Raw genomic sequence first — 21020 nt, 5'->3', positions numbered from 1 at the left:
TAAAGGGAGACCCTGTCTTAAAACAAAACAAAACAAAATGATGGACTCAGTTGTCTGCAGTGTAGACTGAACAAAGTGGATCTATTTGGGAGACAGACTGACCCCAGCTGGGTAGCAGATTGGGCAAGGGAGAAGGGAGATTGGAGATGAAGGACAGCTCCCCAGCTTCTGTTCTGACCAACTGGCAGGATGCTGGTTCTTTCCACTGAGATGAGAAGAAGCAGAGGAGGAGCAAGTTTGGAAGTGTGGGGAAGAGGGTGGGCAGAGATGACCAGTGTGATTTCAGGCATGTTGAGATCCCCTCTTCCCCACAGCAGCTTAAAACTTCAAGGTTTATTTCTCCCTCATGGGGTGCATATTCCACTGTTACCATATAGGAACCATGGCTAACAAAGCATCCGCCATTTTCTCTTTATTCATGTTTTGAAACTTGAGGTGGGCACCGCAAAGTGCACCAATCTCATGTGCACAGTTCTGTAGATTTTGACAAATGTGCACACCCATGTACCCCAAACCCCAAACAAGACGCGGAACATTTCCATCACCCTCCAAAAGTTCCCAGTCAATGCCCCCCGCAACCCCCGCCACTAAGGCAATCTCTGTTCCAGTTTCTATCCCATAGGTCAGTTTTGTCTGTTCTTGAATTTCATCTGAACAGCATTGTAGAGTGTGTACTCTTGTGCCTGGCTTCTTTCACTCATCAAAATGTTCTTGAAATGCATCCATGTTTTTGCATAAATCGGTAATTTGTCTCTTTGTATTGCTGAATGGCACTCATTGTTGATGTTTATCCCGTCTCCTGTGTACAGGCATTTGAGTTGTTTCCCCTTTCGGCCTACTAACAACGCTGCTGTGAATATACTTGGTCAGTTTACTTTGTAGTAAGATATGTTGAGGTTTAACCCAAGTGTAAATACCCAGTAAGCAGTTGTATACATGGATTTGGGGCTTGAGCAAAGATATCTGGACTGGAGACAGAGATTTGGGGTGTAGAGGCAACGAGGGGGTAGTTAAAACTACAAGGTCATCTTATTTGCAATGGAAACTGCAAACAAAAGAGCCAGGGTAGGACAGAAGCCGTCTCACCTTTCTCAGGCTATGTCCTCACACCCTCCTAAATCATCACCCCCAAGCTGGCCTGACCCAAACACTTTCCCTACTCCCCTCCCTGCTCCACCACCCCATCACCTTAGCACCGTGTGTCCTGCCTTCTTTGAATCCTGGCTCAGGACCCATCTGATTCACAGTCTCCATTCTCCGGACTGTGAAGATCCAAGTCCTGCCTGCCCCAGTTCCCATTTCCCATCCTGGGAACTTTCCCATCCACCTGTGGGTCCCAGCACACACTCCCCATGAAACGTGAGCACGGACCTCAAACTTCCTGATTTCTTCATTTGACTTTGCGTAGTGGACAGATAAGGACTTTTTTGGGGGGGTGGGAAGAGGGGTTGATTTTTTCCTTGTCCTTCAAGGAGCAGCTAACAGCCTCATCCCTCAGCACTAGAAACTCCCTTCTCTCCTCTGAATCTGGGGCTGGCACCCCTCTTTCCTCCCTCCCTCCCAGCTTGCTTTTATAACTTTTCTCACGGGCATGTTAATTTAACTTCTAGAATCTAGATCAGAAGTCTAATAACCCTGGAAAAAAAAGGAAGTCTGATAACCCTGTTGGTCTGGTCTGCACAGCGTTTGTTGTCATTTTAATATTTAATTAGTTGCCAACTGTTGAAAATTTGGAGATATGAAAACCCAGATCCCCAGCTTCTTTTGAAGAAGGGGATCTGCTAACACTGGGTGATGCCAAGCTCTTTCGCCTTCTTGTTGTTTGCCTGGCTCCTGAAAACACCTGGGTTTGTGGCCCCTACTCAGTGAGCCTTCAGAGGACAGGAGCCCTGTCCTTTGTCCTTTGAAATATCCCATTGTTCCAAGGGGACAATGCCTAGCACACACTGCATCAAAGAGCGAACATTTTAAAATTGAGGCACAAATTAAACTCGTCCTTTATCTTGCTGTGTGGGATGTGCTTTCAGAAACAGGAATACACTAATGGTTGCCTTTTCATGTCTGCGATTTAGAGCCCTAGAACTCAATGCTAAGAGAGAAAGCAAATAGCATTTCTGAGCAAAGAGCCAAGCCACCTTCCAGACAGCACGAGGGGACAGTGGAGAAGCCCTGGCAGCCAGACTCTGGGCTCCACTCCTGATGATGAATGCCTGTCCTGGCTAAAACTGCAGATTCCTCTGCCACTCCACCCCTACAAGGAACTACTACAGGCACTCCCAGCTACCCAGCAGTGGGGCAGGGACCTCTGTAGGCTAGGAGTCCCTGTAGATTCTCCCTAACCTCCAAGCAGCCCTTCCAAAGCCCAGAAAGAGGATGTTCTGAGCTTTATTTATCCCGAAGGGGGAGCCGATAATTATAACAACCACCATGATGCTAGCATCTAACATCTGGATATGTATGACATGTGAGACACTCTGCTAAACGCATTACCTCATTCAATCCTCACATAACCTCATGAGGTAAGAAGTGCTATAATTCCCCATTTTACAGGTAGGGAATCAGAAGCTCAGAGAGACAAAGCAACTTGCTTACAGCCACTCAGCAAGGAGGTGGCAGAATTGGGATTCAAATCTAGGCAGTCTGGCTCTCAAGCAATCACACTTAACCATTAGGCTACATTGCACAGGTACAATCGCTGGTGTTCCTCCAAGACACCACCAGCATGCTGCTCTCTACACCTGGGGCTGCTAACAGCAAACACCTGTGATTCTTTGCCTGTAGCTTATTTTCTGGTTATAGGAGCGGGCACAGCGCACAGGGCACATTGAAAGTGCGGGTGAGTGGATTTCCCTGGGAGCAGCCCTTAGCCTGCAACAGAAGGGGAGCCGACGGATAACCCCTCAGCTTCCTGTCCCTTGATTGGCAAATTCTGAGGCATGCATTCCGCGCTGACTTGAGAGTTCTCCAGCAGGGTTAAACCCTAGCTGCCCACAGCAGTAGTCTGCTTGATAATACTTACTTTCCTGGTTTCCCACCTTTTCTGGCAATGCTTCCTTATTAACTTATGGTGCTTCCAGGATCACCTCTCAAATAAAGTACTTGCACTTGAATCCTTATAGTCTGTTTCTGGGAAAACTCAAACCCAGGACAATGACTGGCTCTGGGACCTTAAAAAGTTACTTAAACCTCTGTGGGCTTCAGTTTCTTCATTTGTAAAAGTAAAATGGCGTGATAATAGTACCTACCATTCTAGGTTGTTGTAAGGATTAAATTACCTGAGTTAATATTTGCAAAGCACTTAGAATCATAAATGGCACACAGTAAGCACTTTGTTATACAAATAAATTTTAAGACTCTGAGAAATCCCACTGTGCGCCATCCAAAATGGAGTCTTCTTTTCCCAAGCCCACGGTCGACTGAAAGCCCCCTAAGCAAACAGTCAGCTCTGATGTTCTGAAGTATACCACGTGTGGTAACTGCGCCAAGCTCACACTACCATGAAATTCTATTACCCCAATTCTAGCAGCTCGATTTTACTGTCACTCAGAATTCCTCCAGATAAGAGGCTTGAAAGTAATTTCTGAGTCATTCCGGGTGCTAATTGGTTATCGCCCAGGGATTACATTTCTCATGTTCAAGGTCAACTGAAATTCCTCTGTGAGCCTGAGAACAATTTTCGGTCTGTTGGAAACATTTTTTTTAATCAACAACTACAGTATGCAGCGATTATAATTCAGGCATAAACAAGCATTTGCAGGCTCTTGCTAGAAATAAAGGGACACAATTTCTTGCATGCGGATAAAACAGTCTCCTATTCCAAGCCAATTACTGGCCCAGACAAATGCTCTGTTTGTGTAGCAAATCTTTTCCTTGGTGTTCTGAAATGTCACCCCAGCTGCCCCAGGACAGAAAAAAATCATTTTGCAAAACTGAGACTTGGTTATATACAAGAAAATACTGGCCTTGTGTTTTTCACCCGTAAGAGTACATTTCTATAACAGCAGCAAATGGATACCACTTCATCAGCAAGTTGGGGGAAAGAGACAGAAAGTGTTCTCTGGAAGGACTGCCTTCCTGTCTTAATTTTTATCAAACAGTATCCAGTTTTTAGTTCTACTTGGAGGGAAGGTTCTTTTTTCAGTTCACTTGGGCTTGAGTCCAAGACTTTGGGAACAAGCCTCTGTTATCAAGGTCACTGGAGAATGACTGATAAGCTCAAGGCCAATGTGTCTGTTCCACTTGTTTCCAGGAAGGGAGGACCCCACTGGGTCAGAACTATCACTATCTTCCAGCATGTGGGGTGGGCATAGGCTCAAGACAAGGAATTTGGGAATACATAAGTGCTATTTCTTTTTTTATTTTTTTAAAAAATATATATTTTTTAATAATAGAGGTAGGGTCGCTATGTTGCCGAGGCTGGTCTCGAACTCCTGGGCTCAAGCAATCCTCCTGCCTCAGCCTCCCAAAGTGCTGGGATTACAGGCATGAGCCACCGTGCCTGGCCCCTAAGCGCTATTTCTATCAAGTTGAGGGGAGAACAAACTTGATAGTTTGTTTCTTTCAACAAACAAACTTGTCCTTTATCTTGCTGTGTACGATGTGCCGTCAGAAACAGGAATACACTCACTAATGGTTGCCTTTTCATGTCTGCAATTTAGAGCCCTAGAACTCAAAGCCCCGTAACCAAACAGAGGCAACCAACTCTAACGTACTGAAATATACCACGTGTGGTAACTGGGCTCTTGGGATAAATGCTAAAATCCTTGGGATATCACGCCTGTAATCCCAGCATTTTGGGAGGCCGAGGCAGACGGATCACGAGGTCAGGAGATCAAGACCATCCTGGCTAACATGGTGAAACCCCATCTCTACTAAAAATACAAAAAATTAGGCAGGTGTGGTGGTGGGCACCTGTAGTCCCAGCTACTCGGGAGGCTGAGGCAGGAGAATGGCGTGAACCCAGGAGGCGGAGCTTGCAGTGAGCCGAGATCGCACCACTGCACTCCAGCCTGGGTGACAGAGCAAGACTCTGTCTCAAAAAAAAAAAAAAAAAAATCCTTGGGATAAATGCTCTTGGGTAAATGCTCTTGGGATAAATACTAAAATCTTTGGGATAAATAGTCTTGGGAAAAATGCTCTTGGGTAAATGCTCTTGGGATAAATGCTATCCTTGGGATAAATACTCTTCGGATAAATGCTAAAATCATCGGGATAAATACTTTTGGGATAAATGCTCTTGGGATAAATGCTAAAATCCTTGGGATAAATACTCTTCGGATAAATGCTAAAGTCCTTGGGATAAATACTCTTGGGATAAATGCTAAAATCCTTGTCAAGGCCAGCACAGCCCTACGTACTGTGACTCATGCCTACTTCCTCAGCCTTTCCTTGGACTCTCTTTGGCTTTCTCTGCTCTACCCAGGCTGGTCTTCTTTCAGTCTCACATCGTTGCTATATAACCCCCAACCACAGGGCCTTTGCACATGCTGTTTGCAGAACAGAATACATTTTCCCCTCTTTTTACATGGTAAACTTCCATTGCTGTTTCCTCCCTGACACCTCCCCATTCTCTCAAACTACGTGACATTTCTCTTGTACATGTTCTCAAGGTACCTGACCTCTCTTTCCCAGGACTTTACATGGTCTTTACACGTTTTTTTTTTATTTGTGTGTGTCATTATTTGACGAATAACAATAATAAAAATTCATTTCATTTTAGCTATGCTATTATATACATTTTTGGGGAGTTAGTAGGCCATCATAGTTTATCTAGAATTGATCATCTCCCACTAGATTCAGTGTATTGAGTTTGTGGGAACAAAATAATGTGCTTTTCCTCAGGAAACTACTAAAATCACTCAATGCACATATAATGTAAGTATTCAAACCTATCTTCCCCCAAACATTTTCTTTGTAAAGCAAGGATGTGTCCTATACACCTGCTGCTCTTAGGTAGCTGAAAATGGTGTTTATTTGTCCCCGTAGAAGGAAAGGGATTTATTTCAGGTAGGAGCAGAGCCAGCAATGTAACTCAAGGTCACAGCCAAGGGCTTTCCATTTGATAAAACTATTCTCTGGGAAGATCTACCCCCAGGGTATTTCATGAAGTCATTAGCACAATCAATTCCATTCGTTAACTATATAGCATCATTCTGTCAATAGAGCCAATCCAGATTCCATCCATCAGCAAGCCTAGTTGACTCAGCCTCCAAAATATATCACTTCTCTGTCTACTTATTTTTTTTTTTTTTGAGATGAAGTCTCGCTCTGTTGCCCAGGCTGCAGTGAGCCAAGATCGCACCACTGCACTGCAGCCTGGGCAACAGAGCATTACTGATCATGCAGTGGCATGATCTTGGCTCACTGCAGCCTCTGCCACCCAGAGAAATTCTTGTGCCTCAGCCTTCCGAGTAGCTGGTATTACAGGCGTGCACCACCATGCCTAGCTAATTTTTTTGTATTTTTAGTAGAGACTGGGTTTAACCATATTGGCCAGGCTGGTCTCCAACTCCTGACTTCAAGTGATCTGCCTGCTTCAGCTTCCCAAAGTGCTGGAATTACAGGTGTGAGCCACCGCATCCGGCCCTCTGTCTACTTCTTTCATTCACCATGACTACCATTCCAGTCCAAGTCACCATCAAAATGGTGGGCAGTGAATGAGCACTTTTGAAGAAATGTCTAAGCCTGAATGCAGACAGGGAAGCAGGAATAACTTCATAAGGCAAGGGCATTTAATTGGGGTCTTGAAGGCTTAATCAGAGTTTTCTAGGAGATAAAACAACCTTGCAAAGGCTCAGAGTCATGAAAAGTCTTAGTAGAAACCATGCCATAAACAGGAAAATCAGCACAGCAGCAAACCTAACTGGTTCCCACTGATGAAAGAAAGGAGATGAAGAAAGAAGAGAGAGACAAGAGAGAGGAAGAGAGAGAGAAAGGGGAGAAAGAATGAAAAGAGAGAGGAAGGAGGAAGAAAGAAAGGAAAGGGGGGAGGGAGGGAGGAAGGAGGGAAAGAAGGAAGGGAGGAAAGGAAGGAAGGAAGAAAGGAAGAAGGAAGGAGAGAGAAAGAAACAAAGGAAGGACAGAGAGAGAAAGAAAAGAAAGAATGAGAGGGAAAGAGAAAGAGAGAGGAAGGAAGGCAGGAAGGAAGGAAGGAAAAAACAAAGAAAAGGGGGATAAAGAAAGCAAGCAAGAAAGAAAGCAAGAAAGCGAGCAAGCAAGAAAGCAAGCAAGAGAAAGCAAGAGAGAAAGGAAGAAAGCGAGAAAGCAAGCAAGAGAAAGCAAGAGAGAAAGGAAGAAAGCGAGAAAGCAAGCAAGAGAAAGCAAGAGAGAAAGGAAGAAAGCGAGAAAGCAAGCAAGAGAAAGCAAGAGAGAAAGGAAGAAAGCGAGAAAGCAAGCAAGTAAGCAAGAAAGAAAGAAAGGAGAAAGAAGGAAAGAAAAGAGAGAGGAAGAAGGAAGGAAGGAGAGAAAAAAAAGAATAAGAGAGAAAGAGAAAGAAAGAGGAGGGAGCAGAAGGAAAGAAGGAAAAAAAAAGAAAGAAGAGAGAAAGAAAAGAAACCTCACCTCAAATTTCTGCCGCAGTTCTTCATTGGCCTCACTTCCTTCCGGTGGCACAGGCACATTGAAGTACTCGCCTTCCTCCTGGCTCAGTAACTTAAACCTGAGGGAGACAAGGGGGTGGGACACATTTCATGACTCTACTCGATATTATTTTATTGATCAGCATATGAAAAGGAGGCCTATATAAAGCTCTACTTGAAAAAATATATGTTGAGGGTTTTTTGGTTTGTTTTGGTTTGTTTTTCAGTATGTTGGGTGGGGGTAGTGTGCATGGTACACTACCAGGTACACTATGTATTTTTGTAACTCTTCCATGAAAAAAATGTATATCACATGTACATAGGAGGCAAAGTTCTCACTCTCTCTATATACACACTTACACAGTTTTCTTAGTTATATCTTTAAATTACTGTATATTTTTACCTACTTTTTGTCCATTAAGTAGTTTCTTATTCTGAAAGAATGCTATGAAGATCCCTCATGGTAAATTTCTTGTTGTTGTTGTTATTGTTGTTGTTGCTTTTAGAGATAGGGTCTCACTCTGTCACCCAGGCTGGAGTGCAATAGTGCAATCACAGCTCACTGAAGCCTCGAGCTCCTGGGTTCAAGCGATCCTCCTGCCTCAGCTTCCTGAGTAGCTGGGGACTATAGGCATGTGCCACCATGCCCAGCTAATTAAACAAAAAAATTTTTTTTTGTAGAGATGGGAGTTGGCTATGTTTCCCAGACTAGTCTTGAATTCCTGACCTCAAGTGATCTTCTCACCCTATCCTCCCAAATTGCAACCCCCACTGCCTGACTGTGAATACACTCTTGTCATGCTCTTCCAGCATTTCTACCTTTCACCCTACATAGGGTGCATAGGGTGCCACTTTGCCATCCTGGCACTCAACTGCATTTAGGTGACCATGGACTTGACTTCATGATGCTATTTTCTCTGCAAAAGTTTCCCCAAAATGTGCTGTAGTCAGCCTTTTGAGAAACAGCATCCCTTAGTGGTTAAGCGCACAAGCCCTGGAGTCAAACCATGTCTGGGTGCAAATCTCATCTCATAACCTTAGACAGGCTGATTAGCCTCTCTGGGCCTCTGTTTTTCTCATCTATAAATTGGAATACAAATTCCTTTTTCATAGAATTCTTGTGAAATTGAAATGTAATGACGCATGTAAAATGATAAGCACAGCACTTGGCATTCAGCAAGTATTCAATTAGTGGCATCATCATGATTATTATTACTGTGACTAATGTCATTATTATTATTTTAGAGACAGGGTCTTGTTCTGTCACCAAGGCTGGAGTGCAGCAGCACAATCATAGCTCACTGCAGCTTTGACCTCCTGGGCTCAAACAATCCTCCGGCCTCAGCTTTCAACTAGCTGAGACTAAAAGCACATCCCACCACACCTGGCTTTTTTTTTTTTTTTTCTTTTTTTTCTTTTCTGGCAGAGATAGGGTCTTGCTATGTTGCTCAGGCCAGTCTTGAACTCCTGGGCTCAAGCAATCCTCCTGCCTCAGCATCCCAAGTAGCTGAGATTATAGGCACATCCCACCATGCCCAGCTACTACTAATATAATAATAAACATGGGGGCTTCAGTTTGTTTCTTGACCACAAAGATTTTTTCAGCTAGTAAGAGGATGAGATGAGTGTGAGGAAAGAAAAGGGACATTCTAAAAGCATCTGAATCAGTGGGAAAGAAAAAAGACCCCAAAACTCCTCGCTCTCAAAGATCATTCCTAACCAAAGTTTAAAATTTTCATCACAATGTTTTCTCTCCATTCACGAATCTTCTTACGCAGCTTCCAAAAATGGGCTAGGTGATTCAAAGCAGAGAAGACAATTTGAGCCTCTACGCCTCCACATTTAATATTCCAAATTTTCTTCCAAAATTCCACGGAAATTACCAAAAGAAATATAAAAACAAGAGAGCATCTGTATCTTTGCTGGAAATCGAGAAGGGTGCTATCCACACAGCAGGGACTTCCAGGGATTCCTACAAATTAAAGTAATAGAAAGAAAACAGAGCTATTTTGGGTAAACTTTAACTTTATCCATTCAGATGCTACCTTTGTGGATTTTGCTAGATTTGTATATCAGCGTTGAAATATCTGTTTTACTTTTTTAATAATAAATTTAATTTTAAAGGACACTTTTTATTTCTTCCTTTGAAGGAAATTCAGTATCACTTGTTACAAATAGAAAATAATTGTTAAAAACAAACAAAACAAAACAAACAAAAAGATAAACAGGTCGTCGTGGTGGCTCATGTCTGTCATCCTAGCACTTAGAGAGGCTGAGGAAGGAGGATCATCTGAGGCCAGGAGTCCAAGATCAGCCTGGGCAACATAGCGAGACCCTGTCTCTACAAAAAAATTAAAAAAATTTAGCTAGGTATGGTGGCGCATGCCAGTAGTCCCAGCTACTTGAGAGGCTGAGGTAGGAGAATCGCTTGAGTCCAGAAGGTCAAGGCTGCAGTGAGCTATTATTGCACCACTGCACTCCAGCCTGGGTGACAAAGCAAGATCCTGTCTCTCAAAAAAAAAAAAAAAAAAAAAAAAGGTCGGGCATGGTGGCTTATGCCTGTAATCCCAGTACTTTGGTAGATCAAGGTGGGCAGATCACCAGGTCAGGAGATCGAGACAACCTGGCCAACATGGTGAAACCCCATCTGTACTAAAACCACAAAAAAATTAGGTGGGCATGGTGGCACGTGCCCGTAGTCCCAGCTATTCGGGAGGCTGAGGCAGGAGAATCGCTTGAACCCGGGAGGCAGAGGTTGCAGTGAACCGAGATTGCTCCACTGCACTCCAGCCTGGGCAACAGAGCGAGACACCGTCTCAAGAAAAAAAAAAATAAACAAATGGAAATCAAGGAAATCAAGGTTATGCACGTGCAAGTAGATGGTGTTGCTTACTAAAGGCTCTCAATCGAAAGCCTGCCCCTGCCCCTTTTTAATGGGAGATCAGCGAAGAGCAAGTGTTAGAGTGTTAACGATATATCAGAGACCTCTGAGATTTTCTCTTTGCCATAATTTGAAGAACTGAAAGAACATTGACAAAATAATTGCTTTCTTGGGGCACAATTCAATATTATTTATGCCCTGACTGTGAACCATCTAGAGTATTTGGGGTCTCACACTTGCGAAAATACAGATAAAGGGGAAGTGACCAGCTGTCATCCATAAAATGTGCCCCAACAGAGCCCAATAATGACCCTGGCTGAGACCATCAACGACCGGGTGAGGGTTGCCGATTCCCATTCATATGCAAGAGGAGACATGTCAGTGCCTGGAGTAGCGGGCAGGGGCATGGTGCCACAGCGTGTGTTCACGGTGGCCAGTACGCCACAGAGTGAGTGAAGGACGCTGCCACTACTGCCTCCAAATAGGACACGTGTGCCCCCTCAGAGAGGAGCAGGACCCCTTCTGACTTTGAGATGCACAGAACCAACGTGAGGAAGATGGGCTCTCCATCTGGCTTGAGGGGTGCCTGTTATGCACCTGTCTCCACTGTAGCCCCGCCCAAATGTCAGGAACAGGACTCCTGATCTGACAAAACAGAATTCCAAAAAACACAAAAGACTCCTGTCTCCCTTTATCCAGATATGAAATGTTAGAACAAGGACACAGAAATGTCTGTGCTCACCCTTCTATAAGGATAGGTAAATAAGCACAATAGGATGTGTGAAAAATTTAGTCATTTAAATAGAAAGAAACAATGCAGAATCAAAGTAACTCCCATGAAATAAAACTGCTGCCAAAAGAGAGAACATTCTAGAAACTACCTAATTCATATTTGCAGTGAGATTCAAGAGGTTGGTGCATCTGTGAAAAGGGAACAAATACGAGAGTGGGAAAGACTACTTTCGGAAGAAAAATATAATCACTGAATTAAAAAATTCATTTGAGACAGTGAACATAGCATGGATAATTCAGATAACAATTAGTCAATGAAAAGAAAAACTTGAGAAATGTTTCTGGCAAGTGACTTGATATCTATCATATTAGATTGGAGTTGAACCGAATGCTTTATATACCATAAGAAAAATGCATATTACCAAAATTAATTTACAACATGAAAAGGAGGAGGAGGAACGTTGCAACATACATATGTCAGGAAAGACATATTAATATTCTTCTCATATAAAAAGTTCTTACAAGTCAATAAGAAAAAGGCAAAAGGACATAGTCGTATATAAATATAAACAAATGGCAATATGCAAATGAAAATGTTCAACATAATTTCTAATACAATATGTGTATAATCTTTGTATCATATCTTTGAAATTTATAGCACTGGATGTTAATGTTAATAAACTGAAAAGTTTCATACAAGATTGATAAGACTGTAAATTGATTTTTAAAATTGTAGGACATTTTGGCAAACACTTTAATAATGTGTATATGCTTAAAGTCATCAATTCCAGGCTTAGAAATTTATTAGGAAATTATTAAAGCTGGGCACAAAAGTTTTGCCACAATTATGTTTATTGCGGATTATTTTTAGGTGAAAAATGCAAGGTACCAAATAGTATGCACAGTAAGATTTCATTTTTTGCTTCACTCTCTCTCTCTATAGGGTCAATAGTGGTTATGGGCACTGGGAATCTGGGGTCTCTGAAATTCTCCAATTTCTTATATTTTTCTAATAATTATTCAATTAACAATAATGACTAACACTTACTGAGTGCTATTTAGCAGACATTGGGCACCTCACTTATATTAACTAATTTGATACTGCAACAATCCTGTGACATAATTACGACTATTATCTCCAAATGAGGAAACACAGCACAGAGAGGCGAAGTAACTTGCCAAGGGTACACAGCTAGGAAGTGGTACAGTAGAAATTCTAACCCGGGAAGTCTGATTCCAAAGCATTAGTTTTTTTGTTTTTTGGTTTTTGGTTTTTTTTTTGTAATAAGACCAAAATGTGATTATTAATAATAACAAAAAGTTTTTTTATAAAAAGTAATATAACACTGATTTAAGATAATAGTTATCTGTTTAGAAGGAGATGAAAAAAAAAGAATGAAATAGGAAAGAAAAAGAAAACTTTAGAAACACCATAAGAAACATGGCAATTATAGCTATAAACATTAAAACATTTTCCTGTGGAAAAAAGATCTTCAGATTCAGAATTATAAATCATCCTACTATAAAGACACATGCACATGTATGTTTATTGCAGCACTAGCTACAATAGCAAAGACTTGGAACCAACCCAAATGCCCGTCAATGATAGACTGGATAAAGAAAATGGGGCATATATACACCGTGGAATACTATGCAGCCATAAAAAAGGATGAGTTCATGTCCTTTGCAGGGACATGGATAAAGCTGGAAACCATCATTCTCAGCAAACTAACACAGAAACAGAAAACCAAACACTGCATGTTCTCACTCATAAGTTGAACAATGAGAACACATGGACACAAGGAAGGGAACATTACACACCGGGGCCTGTTAGGGGGTGAGGGGCAAGGGGAGGGAGAGCATTAAGACAAACACCTAATGCATGCGGGGCTTGAAATCTAGATGACAGGTTGATAGGTGCAGCAAACCACCTGGCATATGTATACCTATGTAACAAACCTGCACTTTCTGCACATGTATCCCAGAGCTTAAAGTAAAATTTTAAAAAAAAGAAAAAAAGGCCAGGCTTGGTGGCTCACGCCTGTAACCCCAGCACCACTTTGGGAGGCCAAGGTGGGCAGATCATGAGGTCAGGAGTTCGAGACCAGCCTGGCCAACATGGTGAAGGCCCACCTCTACTAAAAACACAAAAATTAGATGGGTGTGGTGGCCCATGCCTGTAATCCCTGCTACTCGGGAGGCTGAGGCAGAAAAATCACTTGAATCCAGGAGGCAGAGGTTGCAGTGAGCTGAGATCGTGCCACTGCACTCCAGCCTGGGCGATAGAGTGAGACTCTGTCTCAAAAAGAAAAAAAAAAAAATCCAACAACGTGCCGCTTGTTACACAAGACCAAAGGACTTAGAAAGATTAGACATAAAAGAATGGGAAAGGACCTACTAGGGAAAAGGGATCGACCACACCACAACTAGAGGACATATGCAAAGGTCAGTTCAATCTCATTAATTCCTTGGCTCCCCGTGTTCTTCAGAGTAGAAGACAAAGTCCTGATAAGGCCGACAGGATCCGCCAACCCTCTCCCCATATCCTCCAAGACCTAATCCTCCTCCACTCTCCCCTCATGGATCCAGCTCCAGCTACAGGAGTCTCCTTACTGCTCTTCCAACTTGCCGGGTGCACTCCTGCCCCAGGGCCTTTGAGCTTGCCGTCCTCTCTGCCTAAGACAACCTCTCCCTAGATATCCACACAGCTCCCTCCTCACCTGCTTTAGATCTTTGCTCTATGTTACCTTTTCAGTGAGTTCTTTCCTGAGTTCCCTATAAAATCTGAACGTCTCCACTCCCCAAGATTCCTTGTCCCCATTTCTTGTTTACTTTTCTCTATGGCACTTATCAGCCTCAAACATGCCATGTTTTACTACTTATTTTTGTTCATTTACAATTGTTGTTTATTTTTCTTCAACTAAAAAGAAAACTCCATGAGGCCACGGATTCTTGTCTGTTTTGCTCATTAGTGTCTCTTCAGCACAGCAGGTGCTCACTGTGTATATTCAATGAATGAATGAATGAATGCCAGCAACAAAGTAAAATTATAGAGAAAACGCATTAGCTGCAACAAAGATAACTTCATGTCAATATAATAAGACTTGTAGAGTTATGTGGTTAATAATATTGCCATATACAGATAAAGCAAAAACCCCTAGAAATAAAAAGAATGTTTGTGAATCATTTTGCCTGAAGAAACTTAATAAACACTACACATTTAGCTCAAGCAAACAAAAGGACAATATGAAGGTATAAAAGATCTGGACCTTAGCTGGGCGTGGTGTCTCACATCTGTAATCCCAGCACTTTGGGAGGCCAAGGTGGGTGGATCACCTGAGGTCGGGAGTTCATGACCAGCCTGACCAACATGGAGAAACCCCATCTCTACTAAAAATACAAAATTAGCTGAGCGTGGTGGCACATGCCTGTAATCCCAGCTATTCAGGAGGCTGAGGCAGGAGAATAGCTTGAACCCGGAAGGCGGAGGCTATGGTGAGCCAAGATCGCGGCATTGCACTCCAGCCTCGGCAACAAGAGTGAAACACCGCCTCAGAAAAAAAAGATCTGGACCTTATAATACATTGGAATGAATAAATGTATACCCTATACTCATGGACATAAAGATGACAACAACAGACACTAGGGACTATAGAGGGGAGAGGGGAGGGGAAGACAAGGATTGAAAAACTAACTGTTGGGTACTATGCTCAGTACCTGGGTGACGGAATCATTCATACCCCAAACCTCAGCATCATGCAATATACCCAGGTAACAAATTTGTACATGTATCCCGTGAATCTAAAATAAAAGTTGAAAAAAGGTTTATTCTTTCTCCACAAAAAAAGTATACTCTATGAATAGCTAATATAATCTTTCTCTTGCAAGTCCACAGAACTTTTAACAACATTGAACAAATACTAAGCTATGCTGAAAGAAAGGAAAGAAAACAGGAGGAAAAAAGAAAAGTGCACAGGCCATATTCTCTAACTTGAAAGCACTAAAACAGTAACTTGACATTAATATTAAAAATTTAAACAAAAATCTAATTCTAGGGGCTAAAAAAATGCCTAAATTAAAGCATGTTAGAAAAGAAACTAAGACCTCAACTGCAGGCCCTCAAGGAAGTAGCAAAAGCCAGAATGTTAGCATATCAAAACTTAGAGGAAACATTTATTCCCTTAAATGCTTGTTCATTACTTTTGGCCAGGTGCGGTGGTTCACACCTGTAATTCCAACACTTTGGGAGGCCGAAGTGAGAGGATGACCTGAGGTCAGGAGTTCAAGACCAGCCTGGCCAACATGGTGAAACCTTGTCTCAACTAAAAATACAAAAATTAGCCGGGTGTGGTGGCAGGCACTTGTAATCCCGGCTACTCAAGAGGCTCAGACAGGAGAGTCGCTTGAACCTGCAGAGACTGTGCCACTGCACTCCAGCCTAGGCATCAGAGCAAGACTCCGTCTCAAAACAAACAAACAAACAAACAAACAAAAAAGCTATTCATTATTTTTAAAGAGCAGAGTCAGGCAAAAGAAGAAAAAATAAATTAGTAAAATGTTCAACTGAAAGTCAAAGCCAAACACAAAATAAACCTACAGAAAAGGAGAAAGCAAACAAAATTGATACACAAATCCCAGAGTTAATTCCTTGAAGAAAATAAATAAGTAAATAAAGCAGATGAACCTCTGGAAAATGAAGGGGAAAGAAAGGAGACAGTATAAATAAACAAAATTAGAAACAAAGAGGAGGATTTGACAACAGATACAGGGCAGTTGGCCAAGAGGCAGACAGGGGGCCTGGGGCTGGTGCACCACATCTGGGAGCTTCCACAGCTGCATCTGCTGTTTCTGCCACACGGTCTTCAATTACAGCACAACAGAAGAGCTGATGGAGCCCAACCCCTTCTAAATGGTGAATCTGAGTTTCAGAAAGGGTGTGAGACTTGCTCAAGATCACATAATGTTCAAAGAATCCCAGGGGCAAGAATCCAAATGTCTAGGATCTGGTCCATTTAGAGTCAAGACAGCATCGCAAATGTCTTGGCCGTAAATCTGAAGAGGACTTTTATCTGCAAAAATCTGCAGAGGGCTTTTATTTTGGAAAAGTTCCCTTCCAACTATTATGTCATCAACTTCACAGCTATCCTAAGTGGTGGATGGAGGACAGGGGGTGTTGTAATCAATCTGAAGGGTGGCATACCTGCTGTGAAGGCTGTAGTACAGAGAGGTGAAGTGGCTCACCTGAGGTCACAAAGCATCCATCCAGTCAGGAAAGCCGAAATAAAATCTCAGCTGTCTACCCTCTAGCCTTCCACCTAACCCTGTATCAGGAGGCAGAATGGAATTTGTATATGCTTAGGCTCTGGCATCATAGAAATCTGGACCTGAACCCAGCACCGTTGCTTACAAGCTGTGTATCCCTAACACACTGCTGAACTATTCTGAGCCTTGGAAATGATGAAACCTAGAATAACTGGAGAATTAAATGATCATCTAAGTGTAAATGCAGTAATATTTTGGGCTTACTCCTGATACACTATCCCTATTCTTAAGCCGTTTTTTTCTTCCCTGCTCTCAGCCTTAGGGGAGTAGACAAGGCAGGCACTAGCCCAGGAAGAAGGATATGGCATGTGTGGGAGTTAAACCACTTTTGCAAAAATTATGACAGTAAGAGAAATATGACATAGAAAAGTTATGACAGTGTAAGAAATCGGACCTAACTAACTCCATCTGCTTCTAATCTCCAAGCTATCCTTGTCCATTCCTGGGCCTAGGCCAAGCTAACTAAGGGAAGAAGTTAGTTTCAGTTCAACTTCATTTTTTATTTGTATTTGTTTCTTTATTTACTTTGAGACAGGGTCTTTCTCCATTGCCTAGGCTGGAGTGCGATGACACAATCACAGCTCATTGCAGCCTCGACCTCCTGGGCCCAAGTGATCCTCCCACCTCAGGCTCCTGAGTAGCTGGGAGCACAGGTGCACGCCGCCATGCCTGGCTAAATTTTTTGTTGAGACAGGATCTCATTGTTGCCCAAGCTGGTCTCTTTCCTGAACTGAAGCAATCCTCCCACCTTGGCACTCCCAAAGTGCGGGGATTACAGATATGAGCCACCACACCTGGCCATTAGTTTAACTTTAAAACAAAGACGATAACAGCTCCTTCCCAAAACTAACCATCTCCTTGCTTGGGGACTAAAACTGCCTTTGTAAAACTAACATATTAGCCACAAAGTTAGAATTCTGGCTCCAGAGACATGTAGCCAGAGGTCACAAGATTCAGGATCTCCCCAATTGCTCCTATAGATAAAATCACTATTATAGACCTAAAATTGGTGTTTGAAATATTTTCCAGACCCTGCATTCTGATGGACCAGCTGGTGCAACCCAGACTGGGAATCCATACAACGAAACTGGCTTACCTGGTCTTGTGATCCTCACCCAGGAACTGACTCAACATGAGAAGACAGCTTTGACCCCCTATGATTTCACTCTCAACCCACCAATCAGCATTCCCCATTCCCTAGCCCCACCCTTACCACTAAACTGTCCTTGAAAAACCCTAGTCTTTGAATTTTGGAGGAGGCTGATTTGAGTAATAAACTCCCATCCTTCAGCTTGGCTGGCACTGTGTTTATTAAACTCTTTCTCTGCTAAAATATTGCCGTCTCAGTGAATCAGCTCTAGATGAACTCATTGGGTGATTGTAGGAGAAGCCCCTCCCTTTGGGGCTTGGAGAACCTTGGGAAGGAGAAAGGACAGGTGGTGGGGAGAGGTGGGTTTCCCTCCTCCTCGGCTGGAACGCTGGCCAGAGACCTATCCATGCACCAGGCAACATCATTCCAGCAGCAGCAGAAGGAGCAGAAAAGACTCCTCAGGGGGAGGACTCAGGCAGGCTCCTGGCCTCCCTGAACCAGGCCCAGCAGTGGCCTATGAGTGGGACAGAGAGGGTGCTGCATGGAGGGAATTCAGAAGGAGAAGCAACAGGCCAGGATCTTCAGCACAAAGCCAGAATGATGCCCCAAAGCTAGGTGGGACCAGTCCCACTTCAGTGGGCACCGGTTTAGGAACGTAGGCTAAAAATAAAATCTTAAGGCCCCCCACTGACAGAACAGACCCCCTCCTCGGCCAAGAGGATCTAAGAAAAACCTTAAAAACAGAATTCTCAGCCATGAGAGAAAGGAGATTGGACACGTCTTGTTATACCCCCTCTCTTTTGGAGTTTAGATACAACAATGGACTGACATGAATGTTAAAGTAGAGATCATAAGACTGACAAAACAGACTCTTTGTGGCAATAAAATACTAGATTATAAACAGGACTAACGCCAGGCCAGGCAAAGGTGAAGTTGCACCATAAGCAAGCCATCTTGCTGCACAGCATCCTCAACTTAAAACACTCTTTTTTTTTTTTTTTGAGATGGAGTCTCACTCTGTCACCCAGGCTGGGTGCAGTGGCGGGATCTCAGCTCACTGCAACCTCCACCTCCTGCGTCAAGCAATTCTCCTGGTCAGCCTCCAGAGTAGCTAAGATTACAGGCATGCACCACCACAACTTGCTAATTTTTTTGCATTTTTAGTAGAGATGGGGTTTCACTATGTTGGCCAGGCTGGTCTCAAACTCCTGACCTCAAATGATCCACCTGCCTCGGCCTCCCAAAGTGCTGGGATTGCAGGCATGAGCCACCAAGCCCAGCCAACATAAAATATTTCTTTCTGTTAACTCCAAGTTTTAGCAAAGTCTTACTCTAACCAACTGCAAATTAAAGAATCTCCTATAACCCATAAGCCCCATTTAAAGCTATCCTGCCTTTCGGGCCCAAACCAATGTATAATCTCCATGTATTGATTTATGTCTTTGCCTGTAACTTCTGCCTCCCCAGAACGTGTAAAACCAAACTGTAATCTAACCACCTCAGGACCACTTATTCAAAGCTTCTTGGGTTTGTGTTTCCCCAAGCCACAGTCACTTATATTGACTCAGAATAAACTTCTTTAAAATATTTTACAGAGCTTGGTTTTGCTGTTAACAGTGACCAGTCAGAAAAGTGAAACAGTGAAGCTCAGAAAGTACCACATGCAGCATATAGAGTCCCTTCTCCTCGGTCACCAGGAGTTCACAAAAGTGCATGAGAAAGTCTAAGTCCATTATAGAAAAGAATGAAGCTTTATTTTTTCTGCACACCTGATCAGTGCTGTGTAAAAGTGTGACTCCACGACATCTGGAAAAGCTCGACCCAGAGCCTGGCATCTATTAAGAGTCAATGAGTAGTAGCTATTGCTATTATAATTATTATTATTATGTTTCCTCCTGTCACACTGATACCCCCTGAGGATCATGCATTCTTTCTCTTTAACCTCTTTAAGTTTGATTTAAAATGAGAATGAAACATCCACTGTGAGTAACTGATGTACACCCTGCAAAATCAAGTCATTTGTACGTTAAGGAAAAATATCCAAAGCTTGGGGGAAAAAGAAAACCAAAAAGATGACCATGTGAACTTTTAATGTCATGCTAGAGCATTTTCTAATTAGCTATTTCTTTCCTCACAGTAATATTACTTTGTTTAGTTTATTATTCACCATCAGGTCAGCCCCAGATGGCCTCCCTAGTCTGCAAAGATACATGTTAACTTTTAGAAAACTGAGGTGAAATCTTTGCCCAGGCTGGAGTGCAGTGGCACAATCTCAGCTCACTGCAACCTCTGCCTCCTGGGTTCAAGCGATTCTTCTGCCTCAGCCTCCCGAGTAGCTGGGAATACAGGCACCTGCCACCATGCCCAGCTAATTTTTGTATTTTTAGTAGAGACATGGTTTCACTATGTTGGCCAGGCTGGTCTCAAACTCCTGACCTCAGGTGATCCGCCCGCCTCAGCCTCCCAAAGTGTTGGGATTACAGGTGTGAGCCGCCATGCCTGGCCAAAATCTTTTTTTTTGTTTCATTCTAGTAGATAACCCCAAAGCTTATGATTCTATTGTCCTGTATATCAGTCAGTTTTATATTTAACTGAGCAAGGTTATTTCAGCATATCTTTTTCTACTGACTACACGAACATCAGTTTATCAAACCTTCTGTGGAATCATTCATTCATCCTGCTGCTTTTCTCCTTAGTGAGCTAAGGAAATCTTTGGCCAATGCCCATTAATGCTCATTATCTATCTTATGAGAACTATGTTTTTAACTATTTGTGAATTGTGCTTTAACACAACTCTTTTGGGGTACATTCTGTAAACCAAAATAAAATTCTAAGCCCCCTAGCCATGTAAATGGACCCCTTCTCTCAGCCAAGGGCATTCCAAAGTTAACCTGAAAAACTGTTTCAGGCCATGATGAGAAGGGAGAGTCAGACATGATGTCTCATTATATCCCCTTCCTTTTGGAATTCAGGAAAAGCCAACCAGCATTAACATCAACACAGACCTTAAGTCTGATAAGAAACAATTACCATCTAGTCTCTCTGAAACTTGCTACCTGGAGGCTTCATCTTCATGATAAAACTTTGGTCTCCACAACTCCTTATGTAATCCAGACATTCCTTTCTATTGATAACAGCTCATTCAACCAATTGCCAATCAGAAAATTGTAAAATCTACCTATGACCCGGAAGCACCTCCCCGTCCCACTTTTAGTTGTCCTGCCTTTCCAGATTGAGCCAATGTAAATCTCACATGTATTGATTGATGTCTTACGTCTCCCTAAAATGTATAAAAGCAAGTTGTACCCCATCCACCTTGGGCCCACGTCATCAGGATCTCCTGAGTCTGTGTCACTGGCACATCCTTAACCTTGGCAAAATAAACTTTCTAAACTGATTGAAATCTGTCTCAGATACT

At 42.7% G+C, this 21020-nt stretch overlaps 1 protein-coding gene across 3 annotated transcripts in view; it reads right to left on the bottom strand.

Annotated features, from left to right (window-relative positions):
- PRKCB (protein kinase C beta) overlaps positions 1-21020 on the bottom strand; it is a 379967-nt gene that overhangs the window by 99895 nt on the left and 259052 nt on the right. For all 3 annotated transcript variants that reach the window (XM_034939848.4, XM_034939847.4, XM_055100033.2), the window contains one exon: positions 7561-7657. In XM_034939848.4, coding sequence (XP_034795739.2) covers positions 7561-7657 — 97 coding nt within the window. The remainder of the gene's footprint in view (positions 1-7560; positions 7658-21020) is intronic.

This window comes from Pan paniscus, chromosome 18 (assembly GCF_029289425.2).
Source record: "Pan paniscus chromosome 18, NHGRI_mPanPan1-v2.0_pri, whole genome shotgun sequence".
Classification (NCBI taxonomy): Eukaryota; Metazoa; Chordata; class Mammalia; order Primates; family Hominidae; genus Pan; species Pan paniscus.
The sequence above is the reverse complement of the archived record's forward strand: the minus strand, read 5'-3'. Positions and strand labels throughout refer to the sequence as shown.